Below are 22,449 nucleotides of genomic sequence, written 5' to 3'. Positions count from 1 at the left end.
GAATCGAATCAAATATCGAATATCTTTTGAATAGTTTCCGAATCAGGTATAGCCTTCTCGCCATTATTATCAAGCAATTTTCACAGCATAATATCCATACATTCGAAAGTTTCGATCATTACATTGCAAATTTTACAGCCCGCTTACACAGGAAGCATTAGGAACAAATAACCAATTTGTTCGCAAACATCGGGGCTCTACAGAACATTCGCGGTCATGCATTATCACGTGAAGCTTGAAAAGGCAGACTTGTTGGCCTATTTATTATCTGGGTGTACCTTCCCGACCAAATCAGAAATATGCGCCGTCTTCTGCGTCTACAAATCAGAGCCACACAGTACCCTACTTGAGCGTCGTAGCGTAGGCTCAAGTATAGGCTCTGTAGACTGAAGGCTGTCGCATTTTCGCTTGAATTTTATGTTTGATCATGTACAGACGACAACGTTAAGCAGTCGGAAACATTGACAAATATTCGGATTTTCGAATAATTACTACAGTCGAACCCGGATATATAGAACCCACATATAACGATTTTTTGTGTATATGGAACAGCTGTAAAATCTCCTTGAAAATTTCAGTATAAAATTTTTATTTTATATATCGAACCACTCATATATCGAACTTATTTGTGATCACCATCAGATTCGATATATCCGGGTTCGACTGGATTCGATTGGAGGACCGAATACAAATAGGACAATATTCGAATCGTTATTCGAAAGTTTCAAATACTCGCACACTTTTAGTATAGAGCCTAACGTAAATTGACTTCTCAAGACGGGACACACGTGCGCTTACACCCTGTGTTTGTTTCCTTCCCCGCAAAGTTTCCCGTGTGGAGGAAGTTACTATAGGGGTGTGCGAATAGTCGAAACTTTCGAATAACGAATCGAATAGTCGCTATTCGTAAATGCGAATATCTTTCGAATACTTTTCGAATATTTCAAAACGTCAAATGCGCTCAATTAAACATAAAAGTGGAGCAAAAGTGCGGTAAATTTTTCGCCCCAGCGGGGCATAGTATAGACATAAAACACGAGGACTTGCGACGTAGGTAAGAGCCTACGTCGCTTATGTAGCCATACATTACAGGTTATACAGCCACCATCGCACTCTCTGAAAAGCCATCCGCATGCGAAGAAAGTACTGTTAGCTCCTAATGCCCCATTTGTGTTTTAAAGCTAAAGCTTTACTAACCTCGTCGAGCCGAGTTTCGCGGTCGCCAGCAATTTGACCTTCATTTGACCGCGCAGCGCCGAGCTCCGCCGCCGCCGCCAGCTTGGCGCATGCGCTCTCCCAGCTGCGTCGCCGCCTGACCACGTGACTCGCCTCGCGCCTGGCTAAAAGGAACGCCGCGCTCGCCATGGATGAGAGTGAGGCCGGGCCGTCTTCTCTGAGCGCTGCGCGGGAGCGGGAGGCTTTGAGCCGTCGTCGGCAAGCGGCGTCTGACCACCTCCGCGGATATCACCCGGTGAAATGCTTCACTGGAGAGGGTCCGGAATGCCAAGCGCGCGAAGCTAGCGTCGGAGACTAAGGAAGAGCGAGCCGTTCGGATCGCAAAACGCTCGGACTTGTCTGCTTATAATTTATACATGGCTTAACGATGAGTGTATACCTAAGTATAAGAATTACAGCTAAATCAAAGGTTAACCAAGTGAAACCAAGACTTAACCAGGCTAAACCAAGCTTTCGCTTTGTATATCCAGGGTTAGCTGAGCTAAGCCGCAGCAATTCTTTAATAAACTGAGCTTCATAGCGTACTATGTAATGCCAGAAACTCGCTAACTTTAAGAATACTAGGAAGTGAACATCGTTTTATACTAATTGCGATAACGGCTGTTCATTATTCGAAAACTATTCTATATTCCATTCGATTCTCTTAAGGCACTGTTCGATTTGTATTCGATCGGGTCTCAAAAATCACTATTCGCAAACTCCTAGAAGTTAGTCTTCGGATAGGATGGGGTAGCACTGACACCAGCTGTCACCTGCGCCTGCAGATCTGCAAGTGACAACTATACCACGTGTCCTAAGTGCCCTGCACCTGTGTCTACATCCACCTTTTGTTGGTGTGCCCCGGTGTACTAAGGATATTTCGCACAAGATGCTCAGGGAGGCCAAACCAAAACCGAATGCTCCAGAGGACTTCACCAGTTGGATAACGGAGAGCAAATGCGCTGATTCAGTGCTCCAATACCCGCATCAAACAGGGCTGCATGCACTTATTTTATGCCCTTTGCAATTTTTTTTGTACGGATGCCTTGTGGCAAATCCCTCGAATAATAATAATAATAAAAAAGAGAACTTAATCTGTATTTTCTCTGTAATTATACTTTCAGCGCTCGTGGGAGGCTACCTGTGCGAGCTCTGTTCGTTCGAGGCGGTGACTCTGGGCAGCGTTCTCATCACGTCGGCATCCATGATGATATGCTACTTCGCGCCCAGCATCGACTTCATCAATTTCTTTTTCGGCGTCCTGCACGGTACGTTCGCATTACTCCTGTGATTCGCGTCTTCTTTTTGGCAGCCAAACCAATATCATTTATTTTTTTTTGCTCGAAGCTACACACCAAACCCGAAACAAGCACTTGTCTGAAGCAATGCCTGCGAATCGGACCAGTGTCTACACATTCTAATATGGTTCCAATGAACGCTGCGAGATATTCGCGTACACGGGTTTATTAGAGGCAACGTTATCACGGCCAACCTAAAATGATACCGAAACATCGATGTCTATTTTTGCTCAGGGGACTTATCTAGTCTTTCGATCGCGCCATTAATTTTGGATTTGGACCACCATAAGGCGCGAGCTGTTATGACGAAGGGTTTCGTTGACAGCATATAAGCCGTTTCTTTCTACAGGCCTGGAAAGAGACGTTTATTCACTAAACGGAATCCCAATAATACTTATTGTACAACAGAACAACGAAATCCTTGCGATGAAGACACACAACGTCAACAGGGCACCCAATGATTTGGAATACAGACCTTTCTAGAAGGGAAGATTATTTATGGGAAAAATAATATAGCAGTATCATGTTGCATACATACTATGATCTGGCTCTTGCTATAATGAGTGGTTTATTGGTGTACTGGTAACAACAGCACAGGTGACCGTAACTTTTAAAACTGTGCACATTAATACCTATATATAGGTACAATAAACAATTATGCTTCCTTCCGCACTCGATCTCTGAGCATCACAGGTTTCGGATTATTCCGCAGAAAGAAATATCCGTGAAAACATGAAACACGCACGCACGCACGCACGCAGGCACGCAGAGGTCGTCAACTATCACTACCTGTATACTGCCTGTACTTACACGCGTAGCGGACTCACGCGATGCGGCCTTGCTTTTTTTGACTGCATGCACTTCTGCATTTAGGCCACGAGGTTCTTCCCTTCCTGCCGTGAAAGGAGTGCTTTTAGAATGAGAACATGGGAAACACTATGCGGCCCTTCCTCACTACTAAGGTTTAAGGAAAAACGAGTATACCACCTTGCCACCCGTGTGACACCGCACCGCAATTAAGCGATTTTCCTGCAGCGCCGGCTAGGCGGCTCCATGCGTTTTTTTTTGTTTTTTTTTTGTCGGGCTTCGGCTAAGCAGTGCCGACGCCACAACGCGAACGTGCATGGGGACAGTAAAGACCAGCTGGACGAATAGACCATGTTCGCGTCGACCGCGGGAATTAACAACCGCGGAAGCCGAAAGAACGGCCTTACGACGTGCCGCCACGCCTTCGGCCGCTACACATTAAAACATCGCGTGACGCGTTGTCTCTGTGTTACCACAGTTGGGGCATGTGACCGTTTGGAAGTGTGCTCCCTACTGCGACAATGGCTGACATGGGCATAGTTCGCCCCTGTGTAGTAAGTAGCCAGTCAAATTCTCGTGCCTGTTCTAGTACACGATTCTTACGCCATTGGTTGCACTTGTTTGGCCTGCACCTCTTTTTTCTCTTCGTTGGTGTAATGGTGTGACCAACGAGCATTTCGCGGATTCGCGCGGCTGAAAGCTTTCCAAGGTTATCTTCTGCCGTGCCGGCGTCAACCGATCGTTTCAGCTCAACTATAAGGCATAGCAAAAAAAAAAAAAAAAAAAAGGAAAAAAGAAAAGGGGGAAAAAAAAAAGGCACAGCCAAAGGTACAGCCAAAAAGTGACAAATCGGCTTCACAAGGCCCAGTGTCTTCAACGCAAGACGTATGGGAACAGAAATAAATATATAATTGCGAAATAGATATAAATATAGGCACGTACGCATTCGTACACACATGTAAACACGACGCACTTAGATAAAACTACAAGCACACCGGCAGGAAAAGACCCGCCGCGGTGGCTCAGTCAGCTAAGGCGTTGCGCTTCTGTGCACGAGATCGCGGGACCGAGTCCCGGCCGCGGCGGCCGCATTTCGATGGAGGCGAAATGCAAAAACGCCCGTGTGCTTGCGTTGTAGTGCACGTTAGAGAACCTCAGGTGGTCAAAATTAATCCGGAGCCCTCCAGTATGGCGTGCCTCATAATCAGAAATTACAGTCAGCAAACAACATGCATGCGCTTCACAAACGGAAATACACAAATACAAAAAAAAAAAAAAAAAAAAAAAAAACGCGCAGACGCAGAGTCAGATGCCGCCTGGGCAAAATCAGAAGCAGAGTCAGATGCTTCCCCGCCTGGGCACTAGGCGGGGAAGCATCTAACTGACGACACTCCAGCCAACATTTGTTCAAACCAGGCGTTTCGAGTCCTGTCCGACTCCATATTCTTCAGGGGTGAGCTGGCAAGAGGCGCAATGATGCTTGTATGGTATGATCGATTCATAGGTTCGCTCATGATGACTCGGCAATCCTCCGAACATCTGTCGCTGTCGGCCATTTCAGCGCTACATACCAGACAGTGACACATAAAGCCACTGCAAAGTTATTTCACGCACACACGCACGCGCACCTCCTTCCAGCCCCCATCACACACATAAACACACAAAGAAGCACTAATGACTCGAGCAGCCAGTATTTTTCGTAATAAGTAAAGTATATGTACGTATATATGATGAAGTTAGGAAATTTGCAGGCGCAAGTTGCAATCAGCTAGCGCAAGATGGGGGTAATTGGAGATCGCAGGGAGAGGCCTTCGTCCTGCAGTGGACATAAATATAGGCTGCTGCTGCTGATGATGTACACATATACACATGCCCTGCCCTTTTCAAGAATAAATGAGCTTATTAGTGCCGCATATAATTACTTAGATAATTTTTGTTCATGGTGACGTTTTATGTTTATTTCGCCGTCCGTCGCCAGTTCTCTCCTACCAATACGCTCCGCGGCGGGCACTCGCTCACTCCTCCGGAGCTGGCACTGCCACGTCACGTGACCACTGATGTTAATAGTCTCCCTCTCCTCGGTCGGTTGCCTACTCGGCAGGCCTACCCACGTGCCTTCCCACGCGAAACCGCGCCAGGTCGCGCGTGCGCTGACTCCACCGCGCTAACGTGACCCCTGACGTGACCCCCTCCTTTCGTCAGGATAACATCTCTTCACTCACTTGTGAATGTGCGTTGACATCTTGGTCTTTGAACGCCTCGTGTGATCCGATCAATGCTGACGCGTTAACAGTACGAGCCTCATTGCGCGTAATAGGGCTCCATAGCTATCGCTGCCACTGCTTCACGCTTTGTGCGTTATTGTAGCATTCGTTTGTTTGTTTTCTGCGCTTCCAGGCGGAGCGACGTCGGGCATCTTCGTCGTCGCGAACGTGCTGCCATCGCTGTACTTCAAGAAATGGCGCGCCACGGCCACCAGCATCGTCTGGTCATCGCAGTGCTACAACGTCTACTTCATACCGCAGCTGGCCAATTTCTTCCGCGTGGCGTACGGCACGCCCGAACTCTTCTTACTCATAGGCGCCCTCTGCCTGAACGCCCTACCGGCGTGCATCGTCATCAAGACCCCGCCATGGGCCCTGAAGGCCAAAGAAGGCTCTCCAGTTCGCCGCGGCGTTACTTCCGGGGCCAGCAGCGTCGGCAGCAACGTGGCCCTGAAAAAAGCCGAGACTTACGGCGATGGCGTCTCGAAGCGTAAGATCCACGATGCCTCCGGGGCTCCGGAAACGGAGGAGATGTTGGACCGCAAGACACTCGACGACTCCTCGGCAGTGAGGATCGTCTGCACGCGCAACGACAGAGCCGACGACAAGGTCATCGGGTCGAGCGGGGACGGATTCGCCATACGCGACATGCCGCAGGGACTCAAGGGAGTTCGCGACAAGACCAAGTTTTGTGGAAGAACACGGCGGGAGCTCTCTTGAGCTGGAAGTTCTACGTGGACGGCCTGTCCTACTCCCTGGAGGTGTACACGATGTCGACGTACTTCATGGTGTACGCCGACATGGCCGTCGACAAAGGACTTAGCGTCGAGAGCGCCGTGTACCTCTTACACGCCTACTCGACCGCCGACTTGGCGTTTCGCGTGCTGAGCGGGTGGTTCGTGGACCGCAAGTACCTGCCCATCGAGTGTTCGAAACTGGCGGGTTTCGTGATGAGTGTAGCGGGCGCGCAGGCGATAAGGACTTCGCAAACGCTCGTGCCGCTAATATTTTCGTCCCTGCTGTTCGGTTGCGGCACCGGCATCAACATAGGCATCATCGCACCCTTGCTGCAGCACGACTTCAAGAAGGAGTCGCTCGCCATGATGTTCGGGGGAGTCATGTTCATCACGGGACTCATTATCCTGACGAGGCCGCCCGTTGTAGGTAAGGAGACTTATTTTATCCGTCGTCGTTTCTACGCTGTTTAACACTAATACACGCCTGCTATGATCTGAACACATCTGCTAGACTTTGCGATATTACGCTTGTTTTCATTGCGTCTTCTTGCGTGGTGTCCTTTTCTTTTATACGCACGGTGGTTTCACATTATACCATTTATACCACCAAGTTGTTCGACTCAAGTATACTACAGATAATGCAGTGCATGTGCCGTAACGCGCGAAACGGATCGACCAGAGGTCGGTCATTTCTTAAATAAACTTTATGCTTTGCAGAATGATCACATGTTTGTAACGTGTGCGCCAGCACTATCAACTCTTAATTATGCAGCGAGAAACTCGATACCCATGAGACAATCACGCACTCAGCGTGCCTGCATGCGAAAAGCGGGAGTCAAGAATGACACCTTGGAACGAAGGATGACAGCTTGGAACGACAGCTTGGAACGAATGCGGGTATGAGCCAGGGACAAGAAAGAAAGAAGGAAGGAAGGAAAAAAAGAAAGAAAGAAAGAAAGGGAGCAGGCGCGGGGAAAGCTGCGCCGGCGCCGGATCACGTGACGCGCGCCACCAATCAGGGTCGGTTCGTATGTCGCGGGGAGGGAAAGAAAAGGTGGTTGGCGCGCGCTCTGCCGGGCTTCCCTCCCGTCAGATCAGTTTCGGCGCCCAGACGCGAAGGCCCCGCGTGGTGCGTTCCGCCGAGGAGCATGCTTCGTTTGAGCAACGGCGCCGCGAACGCGCTCGGGAAAGGGCTCGTCGTCAACGTGCCGATTCTAGCGTGAGGGCTTCCGAAGCCCAGGCGAAACACCAGCGAAGAGCCGCGGACCCCGAGTTGCGGGAGCGCGATGTTGAGGCCAAACGTCAGCGTCGTCTTGCCCTCCAGGAACCCAACAATGGTGGTGCAAGCCTCGGCAACGCTCCAACTTCCGTGGTGCGATGGCCAGGTTGCAAAGAAAGTTTCTCAACCGGAACTTCGGAGCCAGCTGCAGTGCTCGTGACCGGTTGGGGTTCGAGCACAACGTGTTGCTCGTCAGTGCAATTCGTTCCGAGGAATACCGAAGAAACACACTGACAAGCATCGCTTACTCCTATTTCCTCGACAGGGGAGGGCTGCCTGATATTTTTCTAAGCAAATGCTATTTGGAGGAATTCGCTAGGTGGATGAAGTTGCGTGACATGGGAAGTTGTCATCCACCCAGAATTATCACGAAGTTTCAATGTCCGGAACAAATCTTGGTAATTAAAAATTGTGTTGTGATCCGGGCATTTGATGTTCCAGTGGATGAACTCACTCTCATACCACCATCTTATGGTTTGCTTTTGCGATGGCGACCTCACCTGTCTGAACTTATCGTTTTCCCCGCATTGGTTTACATCAAACCTAATATAACAAATGGCATTGATATTTAACTGCAATTTCATCTTGGCCGTTACGGACTTCTCACCCAATGTGTAAGACGTTTTTATTGCCATAGCAATTATATGGACACTCCAGGCGCATTTCTGCCATCGGCGTGGCCATGAGGTTCCGTTTAAAGTCCAAGGGCGATAAAATCGTCGTCGCGCGCCGTACGCTGTATGTGCGAGGTTGAGCCGGCGATCGCGGCTCAGTGTCGCGCTCGAAAGGAAGGAAAGCTGGGAGGAAGCGTGCCGTCTTCCGTCGAACGCAAAGCTCCGGAGGAGGGTATGAAAAGGGGGGGAGGGGGCGTGCTGCTCCAGGCGGCCCGGGCCGCTGTATCTTGAAAGCCATTTGCGACGGGGACAGAGTCCGCCGTGCGCTGTGTTTTCGCGGCTTAGTTTGCGTTGATGCGAGACGCAGCACGAAGGCCAATTCGTTCGCTGCCGCTACCGCGCCTCTCCAGCGTTCTGACAGCGAGTTTCCGCGGACATCGAGCGAGATGTGTTAGTGTTTGCTTGCGCGCGCGTGACACCATGCTTGCGAATTTAGCTAGTATGCCTGCGTTTACAAGTTTGTACGGCCGATTCAACTACTACCCTTACTTGGTATAGCTGTCCACTAATTTGCTATGCGCAATCAATGCTTCGCCTTTCGGGCGAAACTGCGACTTCCTTAAAATTCAAGCTAACCATGTGACCGATGACTTCGCCTAGTGTATAGACCTGCTGCAGGACATGACGTCACACAGATAGCTGCTTACCGTTGCCTACCGCAAACCTCCACTTCTGTCGGGCGCGCGTGATTTTATTGGTCCTGAGCCATTGATCGTCGGCAGAAAGGCAAGCTAAGCTGCAGATTACTGCAGCTACGAATGAAGTGGCTCGACAAATAGCCCGAAAGGTTATTTTCATTTGTATAATTTATTTTGTCATTGCGCCTGCGCGCTAGCGAAATCAGACAGACAGACAAAGAACTTTATTAACTAGGTCCTGAGAAGCCCTGCCCTAGGGCAGAGCTGCGGGCCGCTCCCACGTGGGGACGGGTAGGCCGAGCCTAACCGCCGCATCGATCGTGGGCTCTCTGGATAGCCCAAGTTTGGCGTGAAAGTCCTGAGTTCTGGATGGCAAAGCTCCATTCTTCTTCCGTGATGCGGTTGGGTCCCTAGCTGTAACGAGGGGCATCGCCAGAGCAGAGTTTTTTTTTTTCTTATAACATGAAGCTTGCCTATAGAAAACTGAGGCACGGCTGGTCACGACGCCAGTTGCTGCGGACATAAACGTGTTCAGCGTTTTCTTGGTAGTGGATTGAAATCCGTATTGCTATGAATGCATCTGCGTAACTTAAAAGAGAACGCGTTTAAAACGAAGGTTCCTGAGCAGCGCGTGTCTAGCTGACAACCTCTCTGCAGGGACAGTAACCGCCGCTTGGATCCAAATATAGTACCATTGTATTTGTACGAAAAAGAGAAAAAGAAAAGAAGGGTAGTCTGACAACATAATGAACCGTTATCACGGGTGCCTCGCTAGATGTTCCGGCACCGGATACCTCGCGGCAAGAGATTTTCCGCCGGAAACCTGGCGTCGATCTGCTGGCAGTCGAGCTCGGCAAAAGTTGGCTCGGAGGGACGTTCGTGTCAGGAGTGCGAAATTGTCGCTGTTGATATTGTAGAATTTTCGTGTGTAACGAATTTGACGAAGAGCTTTAGAGCCTCAGTTTAGAGGTATGTCACACCAACCTCCCCACCCCCTCAGCAACCGAGCGCGTTGAGACGCTTGGCGCGTTTTGATTTGGCCTTATCGAGGCGCCGTTATAACGCAGGCGAGAGCTTGCGCAGACAAGGAACGCGCGGAATAGAACATTTCACCAAAGGGACTAAAATGCTTTCGCATTGCCACACGTAAGCAGTCTCAAGTGTCTCTCCCGAATTTTCATGCGAAAGAGATGAAACGATTCAGCGCATATCTCCTGAATGCTGGAATGATGTTTTCCTTTGGAGTGGGCTTCCAGTGTACGATTAAAAAAAAAAAAGAAAAAAAAAACTCCCACTTCATCCTGAAGGAATCCATTTCTCTGCCTTTTGAAAAAGACAATGGCATGCCTTTCGACATTACTTAGTTACTTGCCCTACATAGCATATTCAAATGCTGAATTGTCGTTTAGGCACGCGGGCATTCACGGTAACATAACACGGGAGTATTTTAGAGATAACATCAGCAAATAAATGCCCACGAGCGAAAGACACGCTGCTGCATACCGGAATGGTTGCCATGCGTCGAGGAATCGACCACGTTGAAAGAAATTTAACTTCGTGCCGCCAGCCGAGCAATAGCTGACGTTATGAAAACATGAAATTTGTCCATTTTATTTCTTGATGTGTGCTTGATTCTAAAAGCGTCCTTGTTCTGTATTATTAAACAGGTGATAAGCAAAAAAAAAAGTGATCGTGGCCTAAATGTGAGAGCATAATGCTGCTGTGCTCGAAGGAAGAAGTTGGATTCCGTTGTAGGCTATGCATTTCTTTTTGTTATCGAGATCCGAAATGAAGCGAGGAAAGAATTTACTCCAGAATAACTTCTTCTTGGGCGAGTTGATGTTTACTTAACATGATACTTATTAGCGCAAAAACTCGAAACAAAAGATAATAGTCACAGGGAAAGGAGTAGCGCTCGTTATTCCTCTCACCTCTCACTGTTATATTTTATTTCGAGTTTTTGCGCTACTAAGTACCATGTGAAGAAATCCACCTGTTTACCTAGCTACCGCAAAGTGCCTGGAATAAGGCAACAATGCTTTGCATTAAAAAAAGAACATTCTGCAGCTGGCCTTTGTAGGTAGCTATCCATGCATCCAGCTCTATTTGGGGGCCGTATTCTGAAACGTTTCACTTCGGCGAAATTTCTTTTTTCGCTTTCACGCGCGCGCTGATTGGCTGGTTGAGCAAAAATTGAATGACGTTGGGCTCAACCATCCAATCAGCTCATCCAATTTTGCTAAAACAGCCAATCATCGCGCGCCTGAAAGCGAAAAAGAAATTTCGCCGAAGTGGAACGTTTCAGAATACGGCCCCTGGGTTCCTTCGAAGAGTCACCAGATGGGCCAACGGACTTGTGTAAAAAAAAGCAGTTAAGTTTGACGCGAGCCTGTGTTGACTACGAAGCAAGACGATGACGACGACGATGGTATGACGGCGTTGACATTACGACAGTTTTTTTTTTTTTCACTCAAGAAAGAAACGGAACAACCTGGTTCGAACCCGAAGGTGGCACAATGTGCCGCGTTTTCGTAGGTTTCTGCTACGAGGAAAGAATTGAGGAACGAAGGCTGATCCCGAAGACGGGGGCGCAATTCAACACTGCGTCCCCAAAGCGTTAGCTGCGACGAGGCTGAGGCTGAGACTGAGACAAATTGACACGCTCCCGCTCCTGACGAACAAGGAAGAAAGTGATTAATTCTAGTGTCCGAATGGAAGCTAGTGCGCACAGAAGTGTTCTAGCTCGTGCTATGTGGAACGTGTACGTACGTGCCAGTTTTGTCAAGGAAGTGTAATACACGCAGTCAAACGCCTTCGTAAGCGAAGTGCTCGGGGCCTCCGAAGTCCTTCGTTATACGAGCAGCTTCGTTGTAAAGGTCGCGCACTACACAGCACATACAACAACCGGTACATGGTTATTCCTTCGTTATGCAGGTCATTCCGTTGCAGAGGAGGTAGGTGCTCGACTGTAGTTGGCGTCAGCATGAGAGAGGCATGCGTACGGTTTGAACATCGGACTGCTACGCCTGCGGCGTCAGGGAATTGGTCCCTATAGAATGTGCATGTAGTACACGGAACACCACTACTCACACTGCCGTTGGAGCCGATGAATACAGGCGCAAGCCTAGGTCTTATCGCTCATAACCACTGCGGTCACTCTGGTAATCTTTGTAGGCTTCCGACAAATACTTCGTCATTGTCTTATTAAGGAGAAAATCAGAAGTCTTCGTGGATCACTTTCGGTAGCAACGAAAGCCTCTTAGCTCAATATCTCCCAGGCAAAGTACTTAAAAGGCGAAAACGCGATGTTTAAGGTCATATTTGTCAAGAACGCGCTTTTGGAGAACCGGTAAGAACCACAACGCCGACGCCTAGTCTCATGTGCAAGAAAAAAAAAAAAAATCGCATTACGTGAATGTCATCGTCTAGGTGGGATGATGTCGTGATGCTTGCAGTGACTCAAGTTGACGTCAAATAGGCTCATTGAACAACGGCACATGCCGACTGGCTCCCAGGGCACACACCAAGTGCCACACACACCCAGGGACTCCAGGGATTCATACCCAGTACAACATACCTGGTGGCCCCATTGGCATATTTGCCCACATTTTTTCGACGGCATTATCTTCGGGATCAGCCCACATCAACGTGCGGATACGGCTACATATCCGTTGCGGAAAACGGGGTAGAAATCGACAAAATTGCTTCGCCAGAAATAATACTAAGTTAAGAAATGTTAATGAAAAAAATCATAAGCCATTCCACTCTGTGAAGGTGGATGACCATCGAATCTGTTTAGCACACGAGACAGACATGACACAGAAATGACTCAGAAATTTGAACAAATGTCCGAACGCATTTATTGTCTTGATTGGGGGTCATTCACGAGGAATGGTAGGCACACATATTTATTCTCTTGATCGGTGGTCATTATTTGTCTTGATCGGTGGACAATTGGTGTTTGCGGCCGGCCGGTGCTGATTGCAATCGCGTATCTGTTCTCGCCGTCGCTCATGCATAGGCGCGTTCCTCCTCGGGAGTCTGGACTATACGCGACCTCCCAATCACGACGACAGAAAAGAAGTCACATTAAAAATGGAGAGCGGCAAATTGCCTTTCTGGTTTGTTTATATACCGCCACCACGGGAGAGCGAAAGGAAAGGAAACTAGATGCGCAAGCGCTTGGAACGCCGATAAAAAGAGGGCGGTGCGAACGTAGACGTGGCCGACGTGGGTCGCAAAGCGGCGAATCTTTGAGAAACCTTTATTATCTACCTGGGAGTCTGATGATCTTGAAAATGGTGCATATTGATAACTAATCTACTCAAAGTGCATATCCGAGCGACGCCGACGAGCCAGCTGTGGAAGATGACGACGACGAACACGCGAACAGTGGCACGAGCGTGTTGGTGCAGGACCTGAGGTTTCGCTTACGCACACGAAAAATCCACGGAACCCTAGAGATAAACAGCTACGCTGTAAAAATAAAAAAGAGTGGCGAAGAAGAGGCGAGTTCTTATCTCACTGTATAGATATTGACTTTTTTATTCGTAATATAAATAATTACATGGAATGAACATTAAACGCATAGAGCGGACTCAGATTATGAGGGGCCGGCATATACACATCCTTAAAGAGCGTCTTAGAAACACCTCTGCCTTTCCTTCCTCCGCTCGCATCTCATTCGATGGCGTAAGTAACTTTTTTTGCGTTGGTATACTTGCAGCCAGGGAGCATCCATCCGCAGCATAGTTTCGGCAAAAATTGCGTCATCATCGCCTATGCTTTTCGGGCGCTGGAGAAACCCAGAGGAAAAGCCAAGCAAAGGAAACAAACGCGCTCAAAGAAACACACGCGTACACACAAGCCCGCAGGTGTGCATGGAGGAGGAGGAGGAAAAAACTTTATTCTGACAGGGCATTTGGGACCTCCCAGGTCCCCTGGGTCCCCCCCTGCGCGACCCCACCACACTCAAACGCTCATGTTGTGCATGGAGTGAGTGAGTGAAACACATTTATTGTCGCTATATACAAAGAGAGAGAGTTTGGGACGAGTAAGAAGGGCCCGCCCCGTACAAAGCCTAGGAGGGGTTCCTATTCCGGGGAATCTGTGGGCTTCTGCGGCAGCCCGGGTTCGGTCCATCAGGGCCCGTTGGTCCTGTATGTTCGAGCAGCTGAGCAGGGCAGCCTCCCAGCTCTCTCGGGAAGGATGGAGCCACGCACGGCCCATGACAAAAGTTTCAGCCAGCGTCATTAAGAGGGTGAAAGTTAGCATCGCTATAGTTATACAGGGCTTTAGTTTTATGGTCCTCTACCGAATTTTTTTTTGTCCTACCATGTGGAGCTTTACAACAAGAAAATTGCAGCAGCTGCCTGGCTTACGCGGCTACGTATATAGACAGAGGTACTGCGAACGCTTAAGGCCTACAGCATAAATAAAACCGCGAGAAAAACTATACTACCCTTTATTTTCATGACAATGCAACATACGACGAAATAGAAGGGTGTGCAACCAAGGTGTCGTCATTATAAAAAAAGGAAGTCTGGTTGATTGACGTTTTGTATTGACTGATATAAAGTGGTGTTGGCGCACAAAAACGGTGCCGGCTACTCCTTGGCCCTTGAATATGTGGTACTACATTCAAAATACATTTGCAGCATAAAACATATAACACTATGCAACATAGCTACAACAAGGTTGCGTTGTCATGATTGTTATTCAACAGAAAAAGAAAACAATGATGTGAAGACATTTGGCCGGCCAGACTGGGTCAAGTCGGGACTCGGGACATTTGCTTGAAAGTCGGGACTTAATTGCCCGCTAAATTCGGAACGGTTGGCGACCCTACTCAGTGACCGTGGCGTTGTATTGTACTCTTGAATGCACGGTGACCATATTCCTGCAGGTCCGGTACGCAGAAACGCTCGAGAAACGCTAACTTTCAACAGCGAAATTCATTTGCGGGAGCGGTCGTACTTGTACACAAAAGCCACGTGCGCAGCGATATCAACACTGAAGATACACTCAGCAACACTCAGCAAACCGTCACTTTCATTGTCGGCGAGAGAGGTAGATTATTTGCATATGCCATAAAAGCTGACCGCAATTGCAGTGCATGATTCAGTTTCTTAGTGTTCTTGATGCAACAGCCTTAGATTGTCTTTTTGCTGTCATGTACCTATCTTCAGTGTTGATATCGCTGCGCATGTGGCTTTTGTGTATAAGTACGACCGCTCCCGCAAATAAATTTCGTTGTTGATAGTTAGCGCTTGTCTTCGTCTTCGTTTCTTCTCGTGTCCGTGGTTTCGTGCGCTTCCAGATTACCATTCCATGAGCATACAGACAAACATAAAAGATACATTTGCCAGCAAACACAAAGGTTATACATTGTTGAGACAAGATATGTTTCACAGACAAAAAAAACAAAACAAAAAAAAAACTACATTTTTAGTCCTAGAGAGTACATTTGTAGAAAATACAACAATGACATAAAATATTTGACGCATAACACAATTAGTACTGTAATTATTTAATTAGCGATTGCCTTGCTGCGTTGTCCACAAATAGGTAAACAGACAGACTGATAGATAGATAGATAGATAGATAGATAGATAGATAGATAGATAGATAGATAGATAGTGCTACAACCCATCAACTTGACGACCAAGCTATTCCCTCTAGTGCGCATGTGCGCAATCTTTCTTTGATTTCTATCACGCCTTTCCTCTCCCCTTGACTTTCCTTTATATTCACGAGTGTGAATAAACCCTGTGTCTTCTGCATGGTACGACTGTCTCGTTCACTACTGGAACGGAGTTGCCGCCGCCCGTAAGCATAGTAACAGATAGATAGATAAAGAAGAAAAAAAAAAGATATTGTAGCATGAGCTATACTGGCCGAGGTTGAGCAGTTTCGCGTGGCTCCAGGAGAGCCGTGCTGCGCATGCGCGAGGAGCAGTGAAGTCACACGGCGCACAGCAGGCGCGCCTCGCCGGTCTGCGCATTCCAGAGGAGTGACGTCATAGCCACGGCAGACGCACTGGCGCCGGCGCGTGCCCAGCTGTGCGCCTCCGTTGCGCAGTAGCCAAGTTTTGGTAGCGCCTCTCATTTTCTGTGCAAGCGCAGAGGTATCAGTGAGGTTATACATATATAGCGGGGGGTTTGCCAGTGTGGTATAGCCATGGAGAAGGAAAGCGAAATTGCTGCTCAGCGGCGCAGAAGAACGGAGAAGCTTAACTCATCGGATCCCGAAGTAGTTGCCTGGCAATTAGCGGTTGATCTGGTGCATCAGAGACAGACAATCAATTCCAAATACTGCGTTGGGACCATTGAGGCGGCAGCATCTTACTACACTGACCACCGAGCCGTCTTTGCGGCAATAGAGAAGCAACCAGACGTTGAGCAATATATATATATATATATATATATATATATATATATATATATATAGAGAGAGAGAGAGGAAAATCAGAAGCACAACTTCGCGGTTATCTTAGGTTTATTATTTACCCAACAGTCTCGGTCGGTGGACCGACCTTTTTCAAGGGACCGACCCTTGAAAAATAAACCTAAGATAACCGCGAAGTTGTGCTTCTGATTTTCCTAAATACGCTTGGCCCATTGAATAATCCAGTTACTATATATATATATATACATGTGTCACATAATGCGTATACCGTGTGTGTGTGTCATTGAAGCAGCAGTAAGCATGATAATCAAGCTAATCCTAGACAACCAGGGAAGCTAAGAATAACCAGCTGAACCTTAGCTCACGCTACGTATATCCTGGCATAGCCGAGTTAAGCCACTGCTATTTTTTTGGTTTAATATAGGTAGTTCTGCCCTCTATTTTCCAGGTTATTTCCGGGACACCATTGGAGACTACGACGGCCTCTTCCACACCCTCACCGTCGCCAACGCCATCTTTGCCGTCATCTGGTTAGTGCGCGCGTTCGTCGCCAGGAGGCAGTCGAGGGCGGCGGCGGCCGAGAAAGCTGCTCCGCCCTCGCAACGAGGGGTGCTCTCGGACGCCGCTGTTCCACTCACGACCACAAGTGAAGCGACCTGCTGATGGTCACGTGCTCGTATCTTGTGAGACCGACAATGCGCACTTCGTCGGCCATCGGTGATCAGTGGGGTTATCGGTATCGTTCCGAAATTAGTGCGAAGTGAACTTCAACACACACTTTTGATTATTACGACCTCTAAAGCCATCGCGCTTTTTTTTTTTTTTTACTACCAGTTCTCAGTGACGCCATCGGGGTTGTGCCGAGACGCTTGTGAACAACAATTACGGTGTTGACAAGTGCGCGTGCTGATACTGTGGACGTCTGATTGGCGAGACTGCTGGTAAAGTTACAACAAAAACCGGCAATGTCTGCGCGTCAATGCTTGGACCACAAATAATCTTCGGAGCGACGCATTGCCGGGATGACATCCTTTTTTTCCCCTTTTTTTGTTGTCTTTTAAACATTCAGACCAGTGATGTGCGCACGGAACTGCAGCCGGTACCAGGCCTGGAAAACTTATTGTGTTTGTGTCTACTACGTGAAAGTGTTGTGTCGCTACTCATTACTGAAATCACGTTATACTGCGACGAAGATTACAAAAACGCGAACATCTAAAAGGCACTATAAGAGACTGCAATAAATTATTGCGTCTGTACGACAGAACCACTTGTGGACTTTGATGCAAACGGTGTTTGCGTAGCAGCGAGTTCTGTCTGCGAAACAACATACAAGCCACGAAGCAGGGAAATCTTTGATACCTGACAGTCTTTTTGATACTTGACAGCCATCCGTGTGAACCGAAGCTTTCGGTAATCGGCTAATCGCATGGAATAAATTGGCTCATTTCATTCCTGCGTCTCTAGCGCAAAGGAAACTGATCATCTCAAAGAGCTAGGTCAAGCTGGCATGACAGAAGTGCACGTGTGATTGTGGCCAAATGGTTAGGGCATCGGGATGCTGTGCTGGGAGACAGGGGTTTGGTTCCACCATCGGGCAAAGTAATACAATCTTTAATGCGAAAGCCTTATACGCCCCATTTCGCGAAAATCCGGAATCGTTGGCGTCGCCACCGAGCGATGGTACCAAAAATGGCCGACGATGCAAAGAGTAAAAACGGTTCGGATTGACGTCAAATTTCTCGGGGAGTTTCCTGTAAACAAAGTAAATCAGTGGCCTTGAATAGAAAATTTGCTAAATTTTGGTCCCGGTCGGAATCGAACCCGGGCCGCCCTCCGGGATGCGAGACGAGCAGGCCGAATGCCCCTCGTCGAGATGCGCTCATCCGCACCGCGTCGTCTGCTCAGCGTCTGCTTGACACCCGGTTACATGCTCCATCGTTGGTGTTATGACGCAAAAAATGTATTGGCGCCGTTGCCATAAGCTGCGTTTACATGCATACGTCAGCAGGGCTACGCTTTACCTGTACGCTTTCCCAGCAGTTACATTGCAGCCTCCTTAGCATGTAGTACGGGCCTTTACAAATGTTCACCTGCGCCACGGCGTCTGCTCGGCGTCTACTTGGCGTTTTCTCGCTACCGCCATCAGGTACCATGCTATAACGGGGTAGTAAATTGATGATGCAGTGAACAATTATGTTTTTATAGCGTTCCGCATCGACAACGCATCACGAATGCTAATGCAGTGGCGCCATCTGCTAACTAGAAATGAAACCAGTTTCACTGCTCGGTGCCGCGTCTGTCGTCCTAGCAGCGTGAAAACAAACAGCCGATCTCAATAATTACGACGAAACATACCTAGCGATTTTACCGCAGCTTGAGATGAGACTTAGCGATCACGCATTTTGCAGCTTGTTTCTTGCTGACAGGGCTGAGAGGCAGTAACAAGCGCGAATTCGGATCGGAGCGGGTGGTCAGTGCTCGATGGGTGCTGCCATGTTGCCACGGCAGGGTGGCTATTACGGTTACCGGCGGTAACTGCCGCAGTAATACTCGGTATACGACGTGCATGCGCAAAGGTCATATCATGTCACGTATCGCTGTACCGTATCATATAGCTAGAGGAGAGGAGAGATACATTTTTAGAAAGGCATAGAAGTCGGCCTGAGAGAGAATGCTCTGGCCTGCTACTCTGCACAGGGGAAAAAGGAAAAGGGACAAAGAGTGATGAAAGATGATGACGACAGGAAGAAGGGATACACATTAACACATTGGTTTCCTTAAGGTCTTGCGTCTAGTCCGGTGATCTTCAGGTAGTCCAGAGCAGCCCTTGCAGCTATTGATGTTACTGTATAGGGTCACACATCGTGGACAAAATGATACTTTCGCACCTGCCTGCTAGCGTCGAAGCCAGCGTCTTCCGCTGTGATGTGCAGAGAGGGCAGTCGCAGAATAGAGGTTGTAGAGTCTCAGACACTTGGCAGCGTTCACAGTTCGGGCTGTCCCTACGGCCAATCCGATGTGCATAGCGTCAAGTGAAGGTGACGCCCAGGCGAATCCGGCGAAGCATGCTTGCCTAGCATCGCTTGACTTCTATTACAGTGCCTAGAATATACTTATATTCTAGGCACTGTACTTCTATAGCTGGGAGGCGAAAAGTCTTGTCACCGTCTATTTCCCGCAGGAGCCTGTACCGATGGTCTGACTGAGCCCAGTAACGTGCTGCGCAATCTCGCGTGAGCGTAGTATTATATAGCGAGCAAAAATAAAACTCTCTAGAGTAGCCAATAATCAGCCAGTTACTCCCGGAATATGCGCTGCGCAAGGATATTGCCTGCGTACGCCTCGTACCTTAGGCAGTGCTGCAACCAGCTTGTGAGATGGAGTATAGGGCGTGTGTCATTGCACACGTAATATCGCAGCCATCTGGCTTACTGAAGGTGTGGCCTCATAGAGTTTCCTACAACAATTACTAGAGGGAACTCTGCCGCTGCAATCGTTCAGCCACAATGGGAATGATGGGAAGTACACCGATTTGTCTGGTCTTCGTGCTTGTGGATTCAGACGTGCTTGTGGCTTTGTTTATTGCGCTTTACATGCCTTCACTGTAGTAAATTTCAGAGCAATCTATACTTTTCGAAGTGCCGAAGACGCTTTGAACACGCACAATCGCTACTAATTGCAACGGTTCAGCGTGAGATCCGCCTATTTTTTTCCTGTACGTTAGATCCGCACAATCAATGAATTCAGATCAGCCGCATTTTGGAAAAAAGCCCCTGGACGATCTAGACAAAACAATTACTATGGGTCTCTTATGCTACAAATAAGACGACTTTTTAAAGGTGGAAGCCCGATCGCCGCTATAACTGAATTACACGAAGACCACTTTTTTTTTCGCTGAGTCATCATCACTCTGAAACCACAATTTACAGTCATTTTCGTAAGTCACCCTTCCTATGATTCAGCAAACTCGAACCGTGACTCAGTACTCTTTTTTGGCTGAGTCACCCTCACTTGTACCCTGACATCATCACTCTGAAACCACAATTTACAGTCATTTTTGCAAGTAATGTTTTTTTTTTTCAAGTCACCTTTCCTATGATTCACCAAACTCGAACTGTGACTCAGCACTTTTTCTTGCTGAGTCACCCTCACTTGACCCTGAAATCTCACATATATTGTTTTTGCAAGTCAATATCCCACTCCATAATCCCTCGATTCACTTTTAATTCACACTTAATTCACTCTTGATTCATCCTATCACTGTTTGGTTCACCATCATTCACTATATCATCTCGGTTTTACTTCCATCACACTTGGCTTGCTCTATTACTCCAAATTTTCAATTTTCATCACTCTTTATTCATCCTATCATCACTTCATTCACCTTCATTCACTCTTAATTTATTGTCATTTACTCCTCATAGTCTTAGCTCACTCTATCCCATTATTGCATTTCGTTTGACTCCTATCACCCAACTAAACCTCTTTTTTTTCAGTTCACTTGCTTAATCATTCTTCCAACCCTTAATCAAGGTCACCGTGATCGCGGTTTTGTGCGCATTATTGCCTCTTATCCTAAGAGAAACATATCGTGTCGATGACGCGGTTTTTATATGGCCTTGAAACGGAGACCTCACCATGAAACAATAAGGCTTTCGCCTTAATAAAACGCTTTGACATCGACAAGACTCCTGCTGAAATTTATTGCCCACAAGTGGAAGAAACAATGAATACAAAATCTCTTTCGAGGGTCGATTTGCCCCCAACCTTCACATTAGCCCACGTGTACTAAACGGGCATTTCGAAAGAAATCGATTGCCTATCGACTTGTCGGCCCCTTGCATTCTGCCGCAAGGACAATCGACCGAGACGACGGAGGAGTCCGATATGAGTACTCTGACCTTTGAAAGAATCGAGCTGAACTTGCTTTCCAAAAATACGAAAAAAAAAACGAAACCTCTGCAACCTGCTCACGGGTGATCTGCTGCAGGGCCGAGTACAAAAGTTCACCAGGCTCCGGGGTGAGAGGGAGCAGGGGGAGCTGGCGCGCCATCTCTTCATGAATGAAAGCTTTGATGTGGGGCAACAGCGAGCCATCATCAGTGTGTCCGGGCGCATCCGCCAAGCTTGAGAGGGATGACACTTGAGGAACAGTTTGGCGGGTGAGCGCTCGTTGCCTCATTAATTCGTCAAAGCTCTGGCAGTAGGTGACTACAGCTGCGATGGAGGTGGGATTCTTGGCCAGGAGCATCCGGAAAGCGTCATCGTCAATGCCCTTGAGGATCTGCTTAACCTTGTCTTCCTCAGTCATAGTATGGCTTACACGGTTGCAAAGATCGATGACAAAGATCTCCTCCTTCACGTCACGCATAAGATGGCGCACTTTCTTCTCCTCGGGCATGTTTGCGTCGGCACGTTTGAACAGACGGGACATATCCTCGATGTACATGCCGACACTCTCATTGTTGCGTTGGTTCCTGGCTTGCAGAGCATTCTCAGCCTTCCCTCGGCGATCGGCGCTTGCAAACGCGCGAGACGTAGCAGACACTCTTTTGACAGAGTGGCTCGCTGGCTACCGTCGTAGAAGACTTGCTCAGGAGGAGACTTGCGGCATTATAACTTGTGAAATTCTCACCCTGCTGTTGCGCGCGTTGGCGGAGGCATTGTTTGGCGCGAAGCTTTCTGACAGCAGGTCGGCCAAATACCTCCACAAAGGCAGTCTTAAATTCAGGCCATGTCGCAAAGGTTGCCTCGTGGTTGTGGAAACATAGGTTAGCGACATCCGCGAGATAAAAAATAACCTTAGTGAGCTTGGTCGGATCCTCCTATTTGTTGGGATTGCTCACCCGTTCGTACTACAAGTCATTCGTCAATGTCAGTGTCGGCAGTGCAACTGAACAGATCTGGGTCATGTAGGCGAACGGCATCGCAGGTGACGGGACCAGTTGACGAAGGGGGTCGCTCGCCGGCGTCGTCTGTCATGGTGGTGGCGGTAGCGGCGGGAAGAGCTCGGCTCCGGAGTTTCAGGACGAGGTGGTAGGGACCTCAGCACCTCCACCAAATGCTACGGGCTTTATTAACGACTAGCGTTAACCGTAGGCTCAGTCACGTCTGGTCGAGCGCAGAGCAG

The 22,449-nt window shown here is 48.2% G+C and overlaps 2 protein-coding genes across 3 annotated transcripts in view; both read left to right on the top strand.

Annotated features, from left to right (window-relative positions):
• The window catches only part of LOC119446377 (uncharacterized), a 71,657-nt gene extending 53,436 nt beyond the window's left edge, over positions 1 to 18,221 (top strand). For both annotated transcript variants that reach the window (XM_049664099.1, XM_037710793.2), the window contains exons 3-5: positions 2,340 to 2,483; positions 5,718 to 6,748; positions 16,768 to 18,221. In XM_049664099.1, coding sequence (XP_049520056.1) covers positions 2,340 to 2,483; positions 5,718 to 6,304 — 731 coding nt within the window. In that variant the 3' untranslated portion in view covers positions 6,305 to 6,748; positions 16,768 to 18,221. The remainder of the gene's footprint in view (positions 1 to 2,339; positions 2,484 to 5,717; positions 6,749 to 16,767) is intronic.
• Positions 6,355 to 16,982, top strand: LOC119445107 (monocarboxylate transporter 11). Its single transcript, XM_037709430.1, has 2 exons — positions 6,355 to 6,748; positions 16,768 to 16,982. The coding sequence occupies exons 1-2, from the start codon at positions 6,355 to 6,357 to the stop codon at positions 16,980 to 16,982; spliced, it is 609 nt and encodes a 202-aa protein (XP_037565358.1).
• Positions 18,222 to 22,449: the final 4,228 nt, after the last annotated feature.

Source organism: Dermacentor silvarum, chromosome 3, assembly GCF_013339745.2.
Source record: "Dermacentor silvarum isolate Dsil-2018 chromosome 3, BIME_Dsil_1.4, whole genome shotgun sequence".
Lineage (NCBI taxonomy): Eukaryota > Metazoa > Arthropoda > Arachnida > Ixodida > Ixodidae > Dermacentor > Dermacentor silvarum.
This window is presented reverse-complemented; position numbering and strand designations above follow the sequence as displayed.